This window comes from Schistosoma mansoni, chromosome W (genome assembly GCF_000237925.1).
Source record: "Schistosoma mansoni strain Puerto Rico chromosome W, complete genome".
NCBI classification, from domain to species: domain Eukaryota; kingdom Metazoa; phylum Platyhelminthes; class Trematoda; order Strigeidida; family Schistosomatidae; genus Schistosoma; species Schistosoma mansoni.
The window spans coordinates 57,833,803-57,857,688 of NC_031502.1; the positions used below are offsets into that span (position 1 = coordinate 57,833,803).

The 23,886-nt window shown below is 36.9% G+C and overlaps 1 protein-coding gene across 1 annotated transcript; it reads left to right on the forward strand.

Annotated features, from left to right (window-relative positions):
* Positions 1-2,836: 2,836 nt before the first annotated feature.
* Smp_163930 (hypothetical protein) lies at positions 2,837-15,141 on the forward strand (the record flags this gene model as incomplete). The annotated part of the gene is made up of 5 exons (XM_018790294.1): positions 2,837-3,059; positions 5,056-5,160; positions 9,467-9,975; positions 12,434-12,556; positions 14,785-15,141. 5 exons carry the CDS (start codon positions 2,837-2,839, stop codon positions 15,139-15,141), a joined length of 1,317 nt encoding a protein of 438 aa, XP_018655652.1.
* Between the last annotated feature and the right edge of the window lie 8,745 nt (positions 15,142-23,886).

Consider the following 23,886-nt stretch of genomic DNA (forward strand, 5'->3'; position numbering starts at 1 on the left):
ACAACTGATTACAGTTATTAAGAGGACCCCAATCTGATAAACTATATCTACAAACACTTCTAAGTGTAACAGTCAATGATTTCATGGATTGATTACATATCTTCGTTTGACTGTTCCTAACTTTCTTAGAATCTACTCCTAACCCACCTAACACCACTTGTTAATGTAAATGGTGGTTGGGCTTATTCAGCAGATCGCTGGGGAACTTTATAGCAGTTCATGCCATTTTCAACAACCATCAAATCGATATCAAAATGGTCGAAATAATACAAGAAGACGAGTAGGTGAAGCTTCCCATATAATGCTTAATCTTACTGCTCTCAATAGAAAAGAAGGCCTCACTATCCATCCGACTTCGACTATCTATCCAAGCTACTATGTCTGATTCTATTCACATTTCACACTATTATCTTACAGACAAGTTAAACCATCCTTTCTCACCACGAATGTCATATTTTTCACCCCTTACCATACATACACACATAAAAATATACAAAAATGTCTCATATGAATCACCTTGACCGGAATGACATGACATTGACTCGGTCAGACCTGTTTTTGATTGATCACATGTACTATTCTTGTTCCGTTGTACTATTTAAACTTGGGCTAATTTAATTTGGTTATTTGTTCTCTCAAGAAGTGACCTACACTGAGTCATGATACATCAGAAAATCTCATTTTTCTACTCATTATGATATTGCAAATAATAACATTAGGATCACTTCAATTTTTTTTTAATAATTTTTTTTTGTCCCCCTTAATCAAAAAATTTTCATCCCATTTTCCAATTTTTTTCAATCCCTTTCGTCCAATGAAATTCCTAGTTGTTCAAAAACAAATTCACCAATCACCAATTGCTAAATTTTTTTCATATCCTTTAATTTCCAAAAAAGGGGGGTAGGGGATTATACGTGCAGTGATTCTAATGTCAACCGCAAATATATTACTTCTGTTTATTTGATAAAGATATATTGTCTCAAAATTCGACGTAACATCTTAAGCATCTTTCTTCGAAAAGGTGAAATTATCAGGTTTATTTCTAGGCTTGAATACCCTATGATAACCTGAAACTATATCCAATCATCCATCATTCTTTAGCTTCTTAGTAGTTCCTCTGACCACTATAACTTTAGAAGGTCAAGTTTCTTGGGAATCCTAAGGCAGTGATTGATTGGGAGTTTAATTAGTAATCCAGTTTAAATATGATCTTATTAAATGTCTTAAAATTTGTGGAGATTTATATTTTTGTGCTGTTAGCAAATTTATTTATTGAAACACATAAATATTGGTATAAAGAGGTACCAGATAAATATGCGATTTGTGTGAGGACTGCGATACTGCCCGGGTGCCCAAACTGAAGTAGGTGGTTTTCTTAGGGGGCCACACCCCGAGCCTTTGACCTAAAGATCCGATACACAAGGCAGTGGAGCATCGTGAGGAGATGCAGTCCCATGGTAGCCGATGACCAACGATTGATTTATATGCCATTTGTTCCCTCAGGATACTGCAGCCCATATACACCAGTAGTTTGGAATCAGGGTTTTCCAACTCCCTTAGGTGGAGTTTCCGTATCCACCAACCCGGTTAAAGCGCCCGACATTCGCTTTTCGTCCTCTCCATTTCGTAAACAATAGTAATGCCACGAGAAGACAATGAGTAGGACTTCCCTGTCAGAGGCTATATACGCGTGGTCATGTGAGAGCATTTCGAGAGGGAGAGCGGACTCTCCCCACTCTCGGCCGTACCAGGGTATTTGGGGGCCTAGGATGACTCAGCAGTGCGCATCCATGACCCCGCAAGTTGGACAAAACAGCCGTCCAGTGCTTCAAGGTTCTCCATGGTGGTGTCGCTTCCATCGATTCATAAATTCAAATATTAATCATATTTTATAAATTTTTGATTGAGATTTTCTCCGTTAAGCCGATCCTTTCTAGAATGAAAATCGTTCGGAATAGCTGATTCATTTACTGCTTCTCATCGAAATGATTTTTCTTTGGTCTTGTTAAAATGCATGAGACTTTTGCAATACAATGTTGCTCGAAACAGGCTGATCGCATGATTCCCTTAATGGTTGACTAGTAAATGCATATCATTTGCCATGTTGAAGAAATCTGCTTATTTATTTATCATATCTGACTAAATTATTTAGACCATATCATATATATTTATTGCTAAGTAGTGCATTGTAATTGGTTTTAGATCTTCCGGAAGACTTTTGTTAATGTTGAGTCACTTCGATTAGTGGCCACATTGTGAATTTATCGATAGAACATGATCATCGCTAAAAACGACTAGACAAACAGTGGTCACTATTCAGTAATCAATCAGTTGTAAATACTTTAGTCTTACAAGTCAGTCACGGACTGCAAAGCTCACCTATAATATCTCATATTGTGACTGGAATCTCACAAGAAGAATCGGTTCCCCCAAGGTTCAAGATACATCTTGGTAATGAATGACAGCTAGTGAAGAGCTTAGGCCAAAGATTTCCCTTGTTCTTTTTCGACCACCTAACATTTGACCTTATCCAGGCTAGCTGTGGATAAATTAATGAAATGGTATTAGTCTCGTAAAGGGATTCTTGACGATGTGTGATCCAACACCAGGTTCTTAATGATTGCTAATACTCTTTGCTGAATCTAGGTCCAGAGTTTTTTCTTGATTGCTTTCAACACATCAGTTTTCATCTTCTCATATGTTCTTAATAACGTTCGAATTTTCAACTTCTGTCTTTTGTTATTCTTACTTATTCTTATTGTAATGATGGTCAAAAGCATCGACAATTTGTAATCATGCTGTAACACTAGCTATTCCTAAATGCATTTATCGATCTATGGCAAATGATCATATCCAAATTGAATATTTGATACATTTAAATGCTATTAACGAGAAAGGACAATGGTGGTGTACATTTCGTGGAAAACGATCTAATTCCGTTGAATTGGATTCCTACAATATTCAACAAAAGTTAACCACTACAATTCATAAAAGTAATCTAACAAATATGAAAACAGTCAACAAATATGAAACAGTTATAGATATTACAACTCCAATAGGTAAGTTCTGGGAAATAGAAGGAGGCAATTGTTTTTATGAGTTCATATTTCTTATGTTGTCGCTTGATCGAATCCATCATTATGAAGTCCACTTATTACAAGTTAGCTTTATGCCTACCAGATCAATGACGTTCACTTTGATCAATAATATAATCAAACGACAACAAAGAAGATGAAATTCTCAATTTAATGTGTAGACCATCAACGTTGATGATCTATGTCGAATGATTGGTGGCCTACTAGAGTTAGACGAGAATGGTGACGAACCAACTAACGCTGAAGTCACACCTGGCGATCCATACCTTACGTGGGTTGCCCCATCGACTCATCAAGGGACCATGTATGCTCTGAAGACTGTACAACACAAAGGACGTTATTACAGGAATATATTAGTTAAAGTAGATACAAGCGAAAGTAGAACCACTGCCTCATGGGCCAGTCCATGGCGTATGATTAACTGATGCGCGTTGATTGTCCTTGACCTTGACGGGGATCGATGATCCGTTCTATATTTAGTGACCCAACTGGCGGGTGATTTGGCTAGGGTTCAGTGACATTTCACTGGCCCTACAAATGGTTCAACGAGCTCACTCGTTCCCCAATAGCTAATCAGAAGAATGACATAGAAAGCCGATAAACCTTTTATTATTGTCACTCCAGACTCATAGGATTAAATATGATAATTGCGAAACTGATAAGCATAGATCAACAGTTAGTGAGGTAAATAAAGACTCACAATTGGGACGATGTTTAATCATTAATAACCGATCGTCCAATAATTACACAATGGAACTATACCTAATTATTCCTCGTAGAATAATCATTCGCCCATATCTAATAGAAGTTACATGTACTGAGTTAAATTTCAGTGATTTAAAACAAATATTGTGGGTATTGTGGATCCCTTAATCATAAAGGAGTTCAGCCGCCATTCAAATAACTTAATGGTATTCACTTTGACTGTGATGGTGGATGACGCGGGTTTAAATCCAAAGGGAAACATTAATTCCCTGAAGGTCCTGAATTCGACTCATTGATGAGTGCTAGCTAGTATCACATACATAGTTCCAAGGCTTCCAGAAGATTGCTCTATATCAGCTAATGTTAGGTTTGTAATTTCTTTTCATTTAGCACTTTAGATATGCCTCAAAACGTTGCTTACAACTGTTTACTAAGATTTTATTTAAAAGAGATTAGCCAAGTAAAGTTTTATCCACTAATTGACTGTCGGATCTCAGGACGTTGATCCATTCTATCAGAATTCTTTATTTTAAACAGCAATGTGTTGAGCAAATGTTAAAAACTCAGCTACTCAGGATTATTTGTTTCACTCGACCTGAAAACTTCTCGAAAGTATCAACCGTTAACTATTTCTGATAATAGAAACACATAAATTTACTAGATATATTCACTTTTATCTTTCTTTTACACTACAAACAATAACTCCACTAACTGTATTAGTGTATTTGTAACATCATCAATCGATCATGGAAACTCTTACGCTTCTGAAGCTTAAATCAAAACATCAGAAAATCAGATGAGTAGTCTTAAGCGTATCTAATAGGCAAATTCATAACTCATATGATTATACCGTGAGGTATTTCCTGGAGTTCTAGTGAGAAGCAGTGACCAGTGGAGTTCAACCATGTCTGTCGAGAGATATCAATCCACTGAAGACATTGGTGAATGGTTTCTCGATTTCGTGGATTGGTTGAAGTTAGACATTAACACCATCGGATGCCGGCTCAGTGGTCTGTCGGTTAATTGCTCTGGCGCGAGACTGGTAGGTACTGGATTCGAATCTCATGAGGCGGGATCGTGGATCCTCACTGCTGTGAAGTCCCACAGTAGGACGAAACGGTCATCCAGTGCTTCCAGGTTTTCCATGGTGGTCTAGCTTCAATTGACTCATGATTTCAATTATATAAAATTACTAAAATCTCTACAAAACCCCTTTCTGATAATAGAGAATTTTGTTTACTTTTGTTACTCACAGATATTTCACCTAATCTGATACAATTAATTATTGGACTCGTTGGTGTTTCAATCGCTTTCAATATATTCTTTTTTATACGATGTTATACTGTGAAAAATTATTTAAGTAAGTTAATGTATACATTACTGGGATTATTGCTCATTAGAACTTGGCTTATTTGATTGGTTATATTTGTTTGTTTGAATATTCCCATTGATGTTTAGGACTGCAATTGATCAATCTCCTATTGGCATATGTGCGTACTGTGTGGATTGCCTCGATATAGCCTTAATTCACAAGCATTATAAGCAGAGACAGATAGTGGCTAGGAGTGGAATCCAGAACGCATGTTTCGTCCTATTTGGGACTCGTCAGCTGTATGTACCTGCACCTCAGAGTAGATGTTCACTCTAGGACGCAGTGGCGTTTGAAGCGAATGGTACTGAGTTCGACTCCCAGAGTGAACATCAACTCTGAGATGCAGGTACATCCAGCTGACGAGTCCCAAATAGGACGAAATGTGTGTCCTGGATTCCACTGCTAGCTACTATCCATCTTTGCCTATATTAAACCAGTAAGTTTTCTACTAATCTGTTGGTTGGAATCCTAAAAAAATTGACGAAGAGCAGACTTTATGTTTAATAGTACAGTTGTAATGAATCTAATATTGTAAATAATTGTACATAATGAATTTGTAATACAACTTTTACTTTCTTCAGCTTCAAGCGAAATGGTAGACCGTTAAATCATTTTGTAAGGTTGCTTTAAACAGGACCATTTCTCGCTCTCTTGGAAATCCTCAACTCATCTGAAATAAAAAAGGAAGGCACTAAGACGAAACCACATTCATCCCAATGCAAAAAAGTATAAACAAAATGTTACCAAACACATAAGAATAATCATTTTATTCAGTTTAGATGACAAAACAAGTTCATCTAATTATATAAAAACGAATATGTACATTACTTACAGGTTTGTTCATCAAGCATCATTACCATGGGATTCTATGCTCAGTAGCTCTTTACTGTCCTGGACAAAATGACTAAGCGCACTGCATCGTAAACATCTAGCCCAATCGCCAGAATCCTTGTCATCGGCTGGTTGTTGAAATTGTTGGCAACCCGGATAAACCTCATTGTAAACATTATCGGGCTCCTCGTTGGGTTTCTGGATTTCAGATGGTCCATTTATTCCTATGGTTACCATGTCGATGTCATGTCATACCGTGTACTCTAATTCCAGAAACAATTGAGACGTACTTGTTGGCACATTCTAGAGACATAATGATCAAGTAATGTTTTCTTTACTCGCCACATACTTACTTACTTACTTACGCCTGTTACTCTCAATGGAGCATAGGCCGCCGACCAGCATACTCTAACCCACTCTGTCCTCCACCTTCCTTTCTAGTTCTTTCCAGTTGTTGTTCATTCTTCTCATGTCTGTCTCCATTTCTCTGTGTAATGTGTTCTTTCGTCTTCCTCTTCTCCTTTGACCTTCAGGATTCCATGTGAGGGCTTGTCTTGTGACGCAATTGGGTGATTTCCTCAAGGTGTGCTCAATCCACTTCCAGCACTTCTTCCTGATTTCTTCCTCTGCTGGATGGAATCTGGTTTGTTCTCTCCCACAGTAACTTGTTGCTGATAGTGTCTGGCCATCTGATCCGAAGTATCTTGCGTAGACAGCTGTTAATAAACATCTGTATCCTCTGGATGATGGCTTTTGTAGTTCTCCACGTCTCCACCCCATACAGTAGAACCGTCTTGACATTTGTATTGAAAATTCTAACCTTGGTGTTGGTTGTCAATCGTTTTGAGCTCCAGATGTTTTTCAGTTGTAGGTATGCTGCTCTTGCTTTGCCGATCCGCGCCCTCACATTTGCATCTGATCCACCGTGTTAATCGATGATGCTGCCCAGATACGTAAAGATTTCCACATCTTCCAAAGCTTCTCCGTCAAGTGTAATTTGATTGGTGCATGTTGTATTGTATCGGAGAGTCTTGCTTTTCCCTTTGTTTATATTGAGACCTACTGCTGCTGAGGCTGCTGCTACACTGGTCGTTTTCTCCTGCATTTGTTGTTGCGTTTGTGGTAGAAAAGCCAGATCATCTGCGAAGTCTAAATCGTCAAGCTGCATCCTGCCTGTCCACTGTATCCCGTGATTTCCTCCAGATGTTGACGTCTTCATGATCCAGTCGATGACCAGGAGAAAGAGAAAGGGTGAGAGTAAGCAACCTTGTCTAACACCGGTCTTTACCTCGAACGAGTCGGTGAGTTGTCCTCCGTGGACGATTTGGCAGTTTAGTCCATCATAGGAGTTCCGTATGATATTGACTATCTTCTCAGGCACGCCGTAGTGTCGAAGAAGCTTCCATAGTGTCGTCCTGTCCACGCTATCAAATGCCTTCTCGTAGTCGATGAAGTTGATGTACAGTGATGAATTCCATTCGATTGATTGTTCCACAATGATACGTAGAGTTGCGATTTGATCTGTGCACGATCTATCCTTACGAAATCCAGCTTGTTGATCTCGAAGTTGGGCGTCCACGGAATCCTTCATCCTGTTTAACAATACTCTGTTGAAGACTTCTCCTGATATTGAGAGAAGAGTGATGCCCCTGTAGTTGTCACACTTGCTGAGATCGCCTTTCTTTGGTATATTGATCAGAAGTCCTTTTTTCCAGTCTATTGGTACTTGTTCTTCATCCCAAATCTTACTGAAGAGGATGTGGAGTATCTTGGCAGTTGCTGCTACATTTGCTTTCAGTGCCTCTGCCGGGATGTTGTCTGGTCGCGCTGCTTTGCCGCTCTTGATTTGTCTAATGGCCATGCTGATCTCTTCAATTGTTGGTGGGCCAACATCGATTGGGAGGTCCGTGAGTGCTGCTTCGATGTTGGGTGGGTTCGGTGGAGCTGGTCGATTCAAGAGTTCTTTGAAGTGTTCTACCCACCTGTTTCGTTGTTCTTCAATGTCGGTGATTACTTTGCCTTCCTTGCTTTTCACTGGTCTTTCTGGCTTACGGTAATTTCCACCAAGTTTCTTTGTTGTATCATACAGTTGTCGCATGTTTCCCTCTCTTGCAGCCTTTTCCGCTGTCATCGCTAAATCTTCCACATATTTACGTTTGTCGGTTCTGATGCTCCTCTTCACTTGCTTGTTTGCCTCTGTGTATTCGGCTTGTGCCTTGGCTTTTTCCGCTCTTGTTCGGCTGATATTGATTGCTGCCTTCTTGTTCCTTCTTTCTTCAATTTTATCCAGTGTACCAACAGTGATCCATTCCTTGTGATGGTGCTTCTTTTGGCCCAGAACCTCCTGACATGTTGAAACGATTGCCTCCTTGATGCCTTTCCAGTTGCTCTCAATGGTAGTTCCCTCTCCATTGAGTAAATCATGAATGGCCTGGAACCTGTTGCTGAGGGCTATGTTGAACTTGTTGAGTTTGTCAGCATCTCGAAGAAAGGCCGTGTTAAACTTTTGTGATGTTGTCCGCGCCGTTGTCCATTGCTTCTTAAGTTTTAGTTTCATCTTGGCGACCAGCAAATGATGATCGGATGCTATATCAGCTCCTCTCCTGGTTCTCACATCCTCCATCGTCCTCCTGAACTTTTTGTTGATGCAGATATGGTCGATTTGATTCTGTGTAGTGTGATCCGGTGAAATCCAAGTGGTTTTGTGTATGTTTTTGTGTGGGAATATGGTGCCACCTATGACCAGTTTATTGAAGGCACATAGGTTTGCAAATCTCTCACCATTTTCGTTCCTTTCTCCCAGTCCACGTTGTCCCATGACGTCTTCGTATCCAATGTTGTCCATTCCAACCTTGGCATTGAAATCTCGCATCAGAATTGTCAGGTCCTTGGTTGGGCACTTCTCGAAGATCGACTGCAGCACTCGCCACATAACATTCCATATAATGTGAACTCTGCATAAAATATAATGGGCAGCCTAGAACTTTGGGCTAATAACATTGCTTTTGGCAGGGCTATTGTCACTACTGAAGCTTTTGAACGATATACCAGACAAAACACTATCACCAAAAAAGGCCGAAAACCTTCCGATAACGTCAGATGTCTCTCAAGCTACAAATTCATAGGCTACTCACATCACCTTCATTGACGCATCTAATGCCAATAAGTGGTAGAGTGGTGTTTCTCAGTTATTACATTTATAGGTGCTATAAGTTCCTAAGACTTCTCCAAACTAGTAAGTTATGTCCTTCTGATCCCGGGTACAGAAGAAATAGAACTGTAGCTAACCATCTACTTTATACTGCATCTTTTCTTTGTCTCTCAGTTGGATGATGTGATCTGTTACCCTAAATCTGATTGGTTAGTTCATATATTGTAATCTCGGTGAAAAACACAATATTGTTTATCACTAATCTATCAACTATTATCGATTATATCAGTTTTGATTTCTTTTTTTTTCAAGAAAATCTTCATATCGGTCATTCAAGAAATAACTGTCTTGATCAATTACTCTGTATAGATCAACCTAGAAAATTAACACCAAAAACAAGGTTAAATTATATTCAACATGTTAGTCCACCGGAAACACCCAAAGTTACAGTTAAATCACCTACTACAGTAGCTACAACGATTGCAACTACCAATGAACAATGGGTTGAACCAACTAACATGATGACAATGATTCATAATAATCCTTCACCATTTGTTTATCATAAATCAAATTCCATTCCATCATCACCTATTGCTAATTATCCTATTCTACGTCAAAATCAATTACAATATACGTCACAATATCCAAGTTTACCACAAAATTCATCCTATTCCAAGTATCCAATGCATAATTCATTAATGAATCCTAATAATAATAACAATGGTTCATCCATGGAATTTATTTATGATGAAGTTCATAATTCTGTTTATACAACTACAAATAGTCAACCAAGTGATCGTGAGAAAAGAAAAGAAACTACAGTAAACACTTTTTTTTGTTTAAATTTCAACTTCACCCCATTGTACAAGCAAGTGGCTATCAGGACTCAGTAGCCGAGTGGATAACGCGGTGGCGTTTGAAGCGAAAGTTACTGGGTTCGAGTCTCAGAGTGAACATCAACTCTGAGATGGAGGTAAATCCAGCTGACGAGTTCCAAATGGGACGAAACGCGCGTCAAACTGGATTCCACAGCTAGCCACTATCCATCTTTGCTTACCATTTTTTTTTGTTTTCCTAAATTTTTTTTCTAGCCTATAATGATTTCACTAAGTTACAGTTGATTATATGTTACATAACCAATAATGATTGAACTATTTATTACAGAGTGAAGATACCACCAGTATTGTAGTTTGACAACTATTAACCAGTAACACCTTTTATATTCAAATCGTCCCCCACTTGGTTAAATTCAGAAGTCAGATGCGAAGAGGTTGGAAAGATATATTTTATGAGTTATTAATATATCGAGAAGCGATTGATCTAATCTGGCTAGTGAACGTAGGAGATGTTTCCCACGCTGAGCTGTAATGTGATCTGGTGTGGATGCATGACCAAACGCCTTCAGTTAAACAAGTCTACTTAAACTAATGTTGTCAGCATCCAATGTCGAACACTTAAAAAGCTATTGATTTTGGGGAATTACTTACAGCTACAAGAGTAATAAATTCTCAGCACAGCATTATTGTAGGTCATCACTTTAGCGGTAATAAAACACCGAATACTGGTTAAGTTACTTTACTTACTTACGCCTGTTACCCCTCGTCGAGGAGTATAGGTTGCACACCACCATTCTCCATCCAACCTTGTCCTAGGCAATCCTTTCCAGTTCTTTCCAGTTAACATTCATCCTTTTCATATCTGCTTCTATTTCTAAACGTAATGTGTTCTTTAGCCTTCCTCTTTTCCGCTTCCCTTTAGGGTATTAATGAAGTGTATTAATTAATTAATTTCTCTTAGAGATAAAAATGAAATCATACTTATACAAAACATTTCCATAATTTAATTCACTTAGTGTTGTTTGTTTGTATCTTCACATTGATGTTTAGGACTGCAACTGGTCAGTCTCTTATTGGCCATATATGTATACTGTGTGGATTGCCTCGATATTGCCTTAATTCACAAACATTATAAGCAAAGATGGATAGTGCCTAGTACTGGAATCCAGGACACGTGTTTCGCCCCGTTTGGGACTCGTCAGATCGATGCACCTGCATACCAAGTGAATTTGAACTTCACCCCATTGCACAAGCAAGCGGCTATCAGGAATCAGTAGCTGAGTGGATAACGCAAGGGCGTTTGAAGCGAAAGTTACTAGGTTCGAGTCTCAGAGTGAACACCAACTCTGAGATGCAGGTATATCCAGTTGATGAGTCCCAAATAGGCCGAAACGCACGTCCTGGATTCCACTGCTAGCCACTATCCATCTTTGTTTACAATGCTTGTGAATTAAGTCTATATCGAGGCGATCCACACAGTATGCACATATGGCCAATAAGAAACTGACCAGTTGCAGTCCTAAACATCAATGGTAAGATGTCCATAATTGTAAGTGAATAAATAGTCTCAATGTTTCATTCATTAAATTCAACTTAAGCACATAATGTAAAGATTTCCCTAGATTAAAGAATAACTAATATTATGTTTGTTTGAACATATTCTGAATAATTCCAAAGTAAGAGAACTAAATCAATTCAATAATTGAATTACTAATTCTCTAATCAAAAAGGGATTATACATAAATGCTTTACAATACATTTTTCTATAGTTGAGATCATGAGTCAATTGAAGTTAGACCACCATGGGAAACCTGGAATCACTGGATGGCCGTTTCATCCAATTGTGGGACTACTCATCAGTGTGCATCCACGATCCCTCCTCGTGAGACTCATAATTTCAACTATATAAAATTACTAAAATCTCCACAAAAACCCCTTCTGATAGCAATGAAATAACTGTTTTGAAATTTGATTAAATTGAAGATACTTCCCATTGTGAAGTGATATTAATTAAACAATCATTGAAAGTTATGTAAAACTAACAAAGTTACTGAATTCAAATGTAGGGCTCTCCAAAAATCTATGCCTGAAATTACTCAGCTAATTTTTAACTATATTTGATCTTATCTGTTCTGAAGCACATGGAAGCACTGAACGGCCGTTTCGTCCTTCTGTGGGATTCCTCATCAGTGCGAATCCAACCTCGCGAGATTCGAACCCATGGCCTACTAGTCTCGCGTGCGAGTGCTTAACCACTAGACCACTAAGCTGGCCGGCATCCGATGGTGTTCATGTCTAACTTCAACCAATCCACGAAACTGAGCAATTGTTCACCATATGCATAGTAATGATTCATAAATGGATCCCAAACTTACCATTCACTATTCTTATCGCAATATAACACCATTTTCTTTTCTTTTTTTTATATTTTTTTCCTACCAAGTTTCAGAAATTTACTAATAATACAATTCGTACTGTTTATGATATTGGTGATTGGCTTATAGATCGGTCTGGACAAATTTATATACCATATGCACAAATTACACCAAAACCTCAAAGAATTATAGTAAATAATTTTGATTATTCTACATTAAGAAAAAATGATTTTTTAAAAAATCCTTCTTTATTTAATCTAATTAATAATACATTAAAACAAAAAAATAATGATGTTGAACAAGATACTATGGTAACCAGTCAACAACAACAACAACAGCGACAACAGCAGCAGCAACAGCAACGACGACAACAACAACAGCAGCAACAACATTCTATAACAGTTCCAAGACAAACTGGGAATTCGAATTCGATCAATAATGATAATACTACTACTACCGCTACCACTACCACTACTGCTACTACTAATACTAATACTACCACCACCACCACTTCTTCTACTACTACTACTAATGATAATAGTAATAATAATGATTCCATTACCAATTCTACTGTTAATCTTCCATTGATTCCAGTCAGTACCAAGACAGATGTATCACTAACTACTCAACAATTATCTATTCAAAATATACCAATTGAAGTCAATGAATTGGATAATGTTATTGAACAAAATGTAAATGAATGAATTTTTTTTTATTGTAGTGTCTGTTTCTAACAATATGTTAATGTAATAAATATATATATCTTTTGTTACATCCCAATGAGTAAAAAGATTGTATTACTAATGTTTCGTCACTTAATTCAAGTCACTTCTTCACAGTAAATAAATAACTGAAATTAAATGAACATAAGTTTAGAAGTTACGCCTGTTGCCCTTCGTGGAAGAACATAAGCCACCCACCAACATTCTCCATCCAACCCTGTCCCAAGAAATCCTTTCCAGTTTTTTATAGTTGTTACTCATCCTTTTCATATCTGCTTCTATTTCCCGACGTAATGTATTCTTTGGCCTTCCTCTTTTTCTCTTCCCCTCACCATTACAAGTTAGGGATTGCCTCGTGATGCAGTTTGGTGATTTGCTTAATTTATGTACTATCAACCAATTCCAACGTCTTTTCCTAATTTCCTCTTCAGCTGGAACCTACTGGTTTGTTCTCTCCCACAAAACGCTGTTGCTGATGGTGTTCGGTCAATGAATGTTGTATTTTGCGTAAACAACTGTTTATAAATACTTGTACCTTTTTGACGATGGATGCAGTAGTTCTCCGCCTTTCAGCTCCGTACTAATTTTAGGTAGTACAAAGAAAATATTCTGCATTGCTTTCCTTTGTATTACTTAAACTTGTGTTCATTTAATTTCAGTTATTTATTTACCCTGAAGAAGTGACTTATATTAAGTCACTAAATGTCAGAAATACAACTTTTCTACTCATTGGGATATAACTTTCTACGCAATGCTCAATTTATTTGAAACTATCAAGTTCAATCATGGCAATGATATCCATAAAAGTCAGAAGGGGTTTTGTGGAAATTTCAGTCTGAAATCTAACGCATTTCTTGATTATCTTATTTGTACCTTTTTCATATAACTAGGTGTTTAACTTCGTCAACAGCTGATTATACCTAGGATCCCATGTTGTTGTTTTTTTTATTTTGAGCTATCATCAACAGAATGTTTAATATAATGACAGTTCTCCTGAAGTTAATCTTTCCTGTCCAGATTATGTTAAAGAAGTTACACTGATTCCAAACCTGAACAGATTATATCTCTTCACTTCTGAGATTATTTGGATGACTCTTCTAGTCTTTCATATTGTCCAAACTACCCACATACCTATATTAATCCGAAGAATCGATGCTCTAACCATTAGGCATCATAACCCTCCTATACAAAGACCTTCCAACTTTCAGAGCAATTGTACTTATGGATGTACCTATGACTTAAGGCTATATCGAGGCAATCCGCATAGGATGAACATATGCCAATAATAGACTGATCGATTACAGTCCTAAACAACAATTGGAAGATATAAACAAACAACACCAAATGAATTTAATTTCAGAAGAGAGTTTGTGGAGATTTTAGTAATTTTATCGTTGAGATCATTAGTCAATTGAAGCTAGACCACCATGCAAAACCCGGAAGCCCTGGACGGCCATTTCGTCCTACTATGGGACTCCTCAGCAGCGAGCATCCACGATCCCGCTTCACGAGATTCGAACCCAGGATCTATCAGTCTTGCGCGCGAACGCTTAGCCCCTAGACCACTGAATTTAATTTCATCATTTATCCATTTAATGCTTGTGATTCAGTATGAATTCGATAGGATGTAACATTTAGACTTTTCCTTTATTTTCATGCCTATTGTTTTGCTTTTTTCTTTTCTTAATAATTCCCAGGCTACGTTACAAATCCCTAATCAGTCAATAAAGAAAAACACTAAACAATCAATAAAACAAATTGAATTAAACAACAACTCAAATGTGTTCAATCAATCAATAACAGATATTACTCAAATTATTGATCAAAAGATTACCAGTACAGATCATTCCATTCCATTGTGCCCACATCATGAAAAGCCGACCCCGACGGGACCACCAATTAAATTTCTTTCACGTAAAAGTCTTCCTATTCAATCAAAAAGATCTTATACATATAAAACCAATGATAATCAAATTAAAATTGATAATTATCCTTTAATTAAAGGGTATAAATTAGCTGATTTAGAAGATTGGTCTATGATAGATCAAGATTAATGTAAACGTTTAATCCTTTTTTCAAGTTTGTTCATTAAAAGTGATCTGATTTTAGTTTACATTCAATTGTTTTATTATAAATAAACAAATTATTAATTTTTTTATTTTTGTTTTGTGTAATTGTTATGTAATTAAAAAAGGTAAGGTTTTTATGGCCTCCAAATGCCTGAGAGTGGGAAGAGTCCGCTCTCCTTCTCGTAATGCTCTCACATGACCACTCGTATATAGCCTCTGTCAGGGAAGTCCTACTCACTGCCTTCTCGAGTCGAGGGTGCTGTTTACGAAGTTTAGAGGACGAAAAGTGAATGTCTGACTCTTTAACCGGGTTGATGGACACGGAAAGTTCACCTAGGGGAGTTGGAAAACCCTGATTCCAAACCAATGGTGCACATGGGTTCCAGTATCCTGAGGGAACAAATAGCGTATAAATCAATTGTTGGTCACCGTCTACTATGGGACTGCATCTTCTTACTATGCTCCACCGCCTTGTGGATCAGATCTTTAGGTCAAAGGCTCGGGATATGACCCTCTAAGAAAACCACCTGCTTCAGTTTGGGCACCCGGGTAGTATTTGAATACCTTGGGTTTAATTTGATAAGATCTAGTGGGTTTGTACTGTTAAATAGTCTTAAACAATAGAATAATCTTATACAGTAGCAGAAAGAGAATCTTAGTTGTAAAACACTTCAAACAGTTCATATCCAGTTCAGTAATTCATTGCTTCAGTACCTGATCTGCAACTTCCAGTTTTATCCCAGTTATCGGTTAATAAGACCTAAACTCGTAGGGATAAGGAAGTAAATTTATTGATTTATGTATCTGATGTAAGTAAAGAGATAGTGAGAGAAAATTAAGCATCAGCAACTATTGTCTATCTAAGGCTCGAGTTCTAGTGTTAGCTAGAAATTGGAACGTATGTGGTGTTTAAATTTGCAATCACTGATTTACTATCCAGGTGTTAAAAGTCCAGGAACCTCGTTTCTGTGACTTCCAAGGAATTTCAGAGATGATTTAAACAATGGGCATGCAAATAGGATAAGTGTATATGCCCAAAGGGGGTATTAAAAGAAAAATGATCGTTGTACCCTGAATCTCATAAATTGCTCCTATATCTATTTTTAGGATTATTCCGACAGACTACTTAAAGAAAGTGAGTAGATGTGTCTAATATTTCATAATTCAAACAAGTATAACCCCTATCCAGATATTGAATTATTCTTTGGCTTACTGCAATACAACACTCCGTTGAAGTTAAAATAATAAACAAAACGCTCAAATATGAATCTGCAATGGTATTCACCAGAAAGGTATAAACATCCAATGATTTATTAAACATATCGCACCTTCAAATTAATATCAGAAAGGGTTTTGTGGATATTCTAGTAATTTTAATAGTTGAGATCATGAATTAATTGAAGCTAGACCACCATGGAAGACCTGGAAGCACTGGAAGGCCGTTTCGTCTTATTATGGGACTCTTCAGCAGTGTTCATCCACGATTACATCACTTGGCAGATAATTTGTATACTTAAAATATGATTGCCAATTATCGTATCTCTATTGTCAGTGTACAGTGCCAGTTAATCTGATAATGTTATGACTTTATAAAAAATAAGGAGTATGCAAATTCGTTATGATTTTATGTCCGGCATTTTATCACGTGATTTATTCACCACCGAAATACAACTTGTCTAATCTTAACACTGTGACAAATCAATGACGTTCGACCGGTATGAGCAGTCTAGCCTACTTATTGGTCCCTTGTCCTCCTAGCCCTTCCAGTTGAGTCCAGAACACCAATTGCAGCTTCTACTATGCGATCCATTTATTTCAAGCATACTCGGTTTATATACCAAACAGACAGACAGACGGCATCACACCATCAAATAGAAAATATTATTTGTACAAGATCAAGCCTAAGGTGGCTGTGAACGTGGGAGACAATAATCAATAAACTGAGTATAATTTAGGAACAGTAATTTGTATAATAATAATTCATAGGTCAAAATGAAACTTATAATAAGATGAATATAGATATACACAATCTAATTACTCAATAGTTAAACAATAGGAATATATATTTAGAATAATCGTCCATTAATAGGCGCCGGAAGTTACCCGTATTTGTGTTAATCGATTACAAACTTTCGTAATAAACTCAACCTACTGTAGGACCCCTCAGCAGTGCACATCTACGACCTCGCCTTGCGAGCTTCCAACCCAGGACCTACCAGACTCTTGCCAGAGCACTTAACCGTTAGACCATTAAGCCAGCATCTGATGGTGTTTATGTCTAACTCCAAACAATTCTCATTTTAAGTTGCAACTCAATAATTCACAAACAATTTTCCAACCTTCAATTTGCACTTTTATTTTTACTTCACATAGAAACATATTAACACCGGATATCATTCATTAATAACTCATTCTTACACATACATACACACACAATTCATTCCAGTCATTTATTTCACATCGTGAACTTTTCACTTGATTCTCATTCAACTGACTCATATTATCCTGTTTTCATAAATTCAACATCTAAATACGATTGTTAAAAAAACGTTATATAATTAGGAGGGGTTTTGTAGAGATTTCAGTATTTTCATAGTTGAAATCATGAGTCAATTAAACCTAGACCACCATGGAAAACTTTGAAGCACTGGATGGCTGTTTCGCCCTATTGTGGGACTCCTCAGCAGTGCGCATCAACGATCCCAATTTCGTGGATCGGTTGAATTTAGACATTGAAACTGTTGGATGCCAGATCAGTGGTCTAGTGGTAAAGCGCTCGCGCGCGAGACCGATAGGTTCTGGGTTCGATACTCGGGAGGCGGGATCGTGGATGCACACTGCCGAGGAGTCCCACAATAGGAGGAAACGGCCGTCTAGTGTTTCTATGTTTTTCATGGTGGTCTAGCTTCAACTGACTCACGATCTCAACTGCAGAAATACTATCATTAAAAAAATGTTATTTCATAACATAATCAATGGAGTCTAGTTCTGAACAACTTAAGAAACAAGAGAAAGCAACATATCAAATATGATAGTTAAGATTAATTAGTATTTATATGTTGAATATGAAATCATGGAAAAGGGAGAAGGGATTAAATCTGAACGATGGAACGACCGAAAAGACCATACTCAGAAAAGAAACATGAACAGGGTGATACTTAAGTTATAATAGTTTCTGTCCTGTTAGTTATAAACGTTATTTAGTCGAAATCCTATTTAATAGGGTTAGGAGGTTGTGTTCAACCGACAAAATACAGGATGAAATGCCATACACTGAAGAGTGTCATATAAGGAAAAGAGAAATCAGCGAAGAAAACTTTTTTTTCGCCGAAATCAGTTACTTCAGCTGTACATTCGTATATATAGTTATATGGAAAAATACATGTCTACAGAAGGCTAGGAAAGATTATAAATTATAAATTATAAATTGATCCAACATTAAATAACAAATGAGGTGACGTACTAATCAAGGGGGTAAGGAAGAAAATAATTTATGGGTCAGATAATAGTCCAATTGACAGGTATGAAGAAAAGTGAAAAACACAAAGGTCATAATGACTGACTGAATAATAATCAAGAAAACTTGTATAAGGCAATGATAATAAAAGACTAATATTTGAACGAAGAATATTCTTTTCGATAAATTCTCTTCAGGTTCTACAATTATATATCCAAATTAATAATCCGAAAAAACTGGCCAAGTTAAAGGCAAAGTACATCGTTTAATGCATGTAAATTTAGGAATGTCAAATCAAATAGAATAAAATTGTTAATGTTGATATGACTCATATAGAATGTTAACTTGAATCTGTATATACGTAAAGTGAAAATTTAAGATCTGTGATCAGAATATAAATATGGGTCAGATAGGGTGAGAGAGATATATGATAGTGCAATTACAATTCGATCAAGTGGAAGACTAAATGTGTGAAAAATTAGTGAGACGTAATAAGGAGGGATCAATGATAATAACTGATTGTTGTCAAACATGCGGAACAGTAGTTGAAAAAACAAAAAAAAAATCGATAATGATCAAATAAAAGTGCAGAAAAAACAACCAGAAACATGCACATTAAGGGAATGAGAGCTAAGGAAGGGTGAGAGGTTGGACAAATCGTTTCTGCACGCAAAGTTCAGGCTTGAGTTCGTTGATTGCCAATGCCTCAGCAGTGCATATAAAAAAATAGATATCCAAAGAAGTTTATCATGAAGTACGGTAAAACGATTAGGGGGAAGTGCTAAATAATCAGCAGTTGACTGATAACACGACTTTATCCATCTTGCATTTAAAGGTGAGAAGATTTCGGGAAGGATTGACAAAAGGATTAAAGCAACGCTAAATATAAGGTTCCCTGAAGTTTGACTACTTTCGATTTATAACGAAAGATGTTCCTTAAATCAGTCAAAAGTAGATCAATACCCTTATGAGATCACTTCCAATGTATTTACGAAGTTACATGTACTTGCTTGCGCAAGTACATAGGAAAAATTGTAAAAGGGGCATCTACAAAGTTCTCGGAAGATATTCCCCTTAAGTTATGCCTAAAAGGAAATAAAGTTTTCACAAGTGCGACTATTAAGCATTTGAATGATATTGAACACAACGTAAATATCTCAAAAGCATTAAGAATAATTAACAGGTAATATATACCATTTTTACCCCATTGTGCGGAGGTCATTCCCATCAAACGCATTCAACCTAATCTTTACATACAGAAATAAAGTGCGATCCACCTGTCATTACCATGGTGAAATAGTTATATTATTCTAACTCAAAGTAAAAAAGATATCCCAATGACGTTCACTAAACATGTTAACTTTAATTTTATGTTAAAGAGGTGATTTGATTATCACTTATATTTTTATTCCTTACTCCCTTTTCTATGATTTCATATCCAGTTTATAAATACTACGGTGTTAATGTCTGACTTGAACCAATCCACGAAATTGAGCAACCGTCCACCATTGTCTTCAATGAGTTGATATCTCACAACAGACCTGGTTGAACTCCACTGGTCACCGGTTCTCACTGTAACTCCAGGAAATATCTCTTGGAACCAGTCACTAGCGAGCATATGGACGGTTGCTCAATTTCGTGGATTGGTTGAAGTTAGACATTAACACCGTTGGATGCCGGTCGGCTCAGTGGTCTGAAGGTTAATCATTCACGCGCGAGACTGAAGGTCCTCAATTCGAATCTCGCATGCAGGATCGTAGGTGCGCACTGCCGAGGAGTCTCATACACGGACGAAACGGCTTTCTAGTGCTTGCAGGTTTTCAATCTTGGTCTAACATTGATCCACTCATGATATCAATCAAAACCTAATGTCCACAACCCTACACTAATAACATACTTTGCCTCCAATCTGATCACTATCTGGATTATTAATTTAAGTATATTGTTGTAGAACGTAAAGAGAAATCATGGAAAGGAATGTTCGTTCATGTTTGTGCTTTCATGTAGTGAGGATTTTTATACAATTAATATGTACTACTTAATTATTAATAGATAGCACAATGTACAATACTCCAAAAGAAGGTAGTAAAGGGAAAATGAAGTCATTCAAATACATGACAATAGTTGTGGTCTCTCAACGTTTACTGGCATATAACTAGTTTTCTAACAAAAGTAAAGAACTGTTTTTAAGATGTTCAATGAATGTTCATTTCTTCTTCAACAATTCCTATTATAGACAAATAGACGGAATAGCCATGGGATCACCTCTAGGCCTGATTCTCGCTGATCTCTTCTTAGCTAAACTAGAAAATGGCCCACTTAAGGAGGCTATTAAGAAGCTCGATCTATACTGCCGCTACATCGACGATACATTCATTGTCGTGGATCAGAACACCAGTAAGGATGAACTACTAGAACAGTTCAACAGTGTGCATCCAGCGATTAGCTTCACTGGTGAAGGCGAGTGTGACATGAAGCTGAATTTCCTTGACGTTACACTAAGCAGGCGAAGTAATGGCTCGTTAAGTAGAAGCGTGTATAGAAAAAGACCCTCTGCCTGACAATACACTCACTTCTATAGCTTTACACTTATCCAATATAAGAGAAACTTGGTTAGATGTCTCACTAGTAGAGCAAATAAGATCTGTTCTGTTGATAGAAAAAAAAAGGATTCAGGTTCGTTTATTATATGGTTTCTTACCACTCGAATAAGGCTTGATTCTTTCTCTACTAAACATAGCGAACAATGTAGGGTATTTAGACAAGAACCCTAGTTTTTATTCATTTAGTATTATTTGTGTTAGGACTGCAACTGGTCAGTATCTTATTGGCATATGTGCGTACTGTGCGTATTGCCTAGATATTGCCTTAATTCACCAGCATTGTAAACAAAGATGGATAGTGGCTAGCAGTGGAATCCAGGACGTGCGTTTCGTCCTATTTGTGACTCGTCAGCTGGATGTACCTGCATCTCGGAGTTGATGTTCGCCCTGGGACTCGAACTCAGTACCTTTCACTTCAAACGCCATGGCGTTATCGGCTATCAGGACTCAGTGGCCGAATGGATAACGCGATGGTGTTTGAAGCGAAAGGTACTGGGTTCGAGTCCCAGGGTGAAAATCAACTCTGAAACGCAGGTACACCTAGGTTTTATGTTCAATAAAGTTAGGTGAAATCTCTTTCCCTTCATTGGTCATAGAAAACCTAGCAGAATACACTAATATTCTTATTTGTCCTTTTGTTTGTTTCTTTTCTCCTTTACTATATCCATACTTAAACTAACTATTCACACGCTTCATATTACATACATTCTAATGATTATAGTTTTAACTTATCTGGAGATGTTTATGGAGTTTTGCTTATTTTGTAAGGTATATTAATCGCAGATTGATGTCAGTAAGGGAACACCAAAGAGTACTGGATAGTTGTTTCATTCTAGTATAAAACTCCTCAGCAATGGACACCAATCGCTCCATTGGAACTCCAATCGTGGGTCGTTATTGTTATTATTAGCTTTATTCAATATTATATTTATGGTACAATGTAGGATTCTCAGCACAATGTATTTCAACAAGTTTCCGTTTCTTACTTCTTGATCATCCTTGACAACAAATATTGAGTGTTGGTGAGCTAGAAGTTATCAGTCCAGTCAATCGACATCAGCAATCACGATATCTTTGATTTAGACTTTTGTAACTTGTACAACGTATAACTATTAGAACTAATGGGTTGGTATTTATTGGTGTAATTTTAACTCGAATCAGTTTGCTATGTAGCGCCATGATCATTCAATATCACTAATGACAATCGTTCTACTCCTGACATATCTGAACTCCATTAATTATAATTTCTGATTGGAATAATAAGAAACTTACTTTCTTAAACTTCGACTTACCGCCCACGACAATATATTTATTTATTCATGTTATCAAGCCTTTTATATTTGCTGATATACTTGTCAATTTACTATTAATTTGTACTTTTTACTTACTATAATTAATTACGCAATCGTTTTTCATCTTGGCATTTTCAAAATTATCAATATAATCAAATGTTCAGTGATTCCAGGTTTTCCATGATGCTCTAGCTTCAAACGAATCATGAGTTCTACCATAAAATTACTAAAATCTCCACAAAAAGAACCCTTCTGATAATAATCATATGCTCACTGGTGATAAGCTTCAAGAGATAATTCCTAGAGTTCCAGTGAGAGTCAGCGACCGGTGGAGTTCAACCAGGTCTGTTGGGAGATATCAACTCACTGAAGACAATGGTGGACGGTTTCTCAATTTCGTGGATTGGTTGAAGTTAAATATTAACACCGCTGGGTGACGGCCAGCCCAGTGGTCTATCGATTAAGTGCTCTAGCGCGAGACTGGTAGGTCCTGGTTTCGAATCTGCTGAGGGATCGTGGATGCGCACTGCTGATGAGTCCTACAATAGGACGAAACGGTCGTCCAATGCTTCCAGGTTTTTCATGGTGTTCTAGTTTCCATTGATTTATAAATTCAACTATATGAAATAACTATAGAGCCTTTAGAAAAGGGGATTATAAAGTTAAAGAATAAATTAACCACTTACTAAATGTGTGGATAAAAGTCACATCAACCGTTTATTATGAAGCAGATTCTAATTAAGAGAAGAGATAGGAATGTGTATATTAAATACATCTTCGTATCCGTTTGAATAGAATGTTTTATTGTAAAATATCAAGGGATTATGAATTAATACCAGAAATGTATTTTTGCCGATATTATAGTATTTGTTCTCAATAGTTGAAATCATGAGTCAATTGAAGCTAGACCACCATGAAAAATCTGGAAACACTATACGGCCGTTTCGTCCTATTGTGGGACTCCTCAGCAGTGAGCATTATGAGTTGATTATAGATGCTGAAAACATTTTAAACAATTACCTGAACTTCCAATTTTACAAACAGTGAGATCAGTAATGAATAACTGATAATAGAAATTAATTAATTTTCGTAATTATACTGATAGAAAATTTCTGCTGAAGATACTGTTGATGCAGTAGAATTATATGGCGCTGATATGAAAGTACCTCAAATGAGATACCCCGAATAAAAACAAGGAAGAATACAATAAATATTAGGAGGAGAAATATCTTTGAAGGAAACCAATGTAGATGAATATGAAACTAAATAGATTGTAGTGCTGTGCTTCGCTAATCGTTCACTTCGATAACCATTATAATACAAATCTTAACGGTGCATAAAATCAGAAGGCAAAGAGAAGCGACAAATACAATTTATT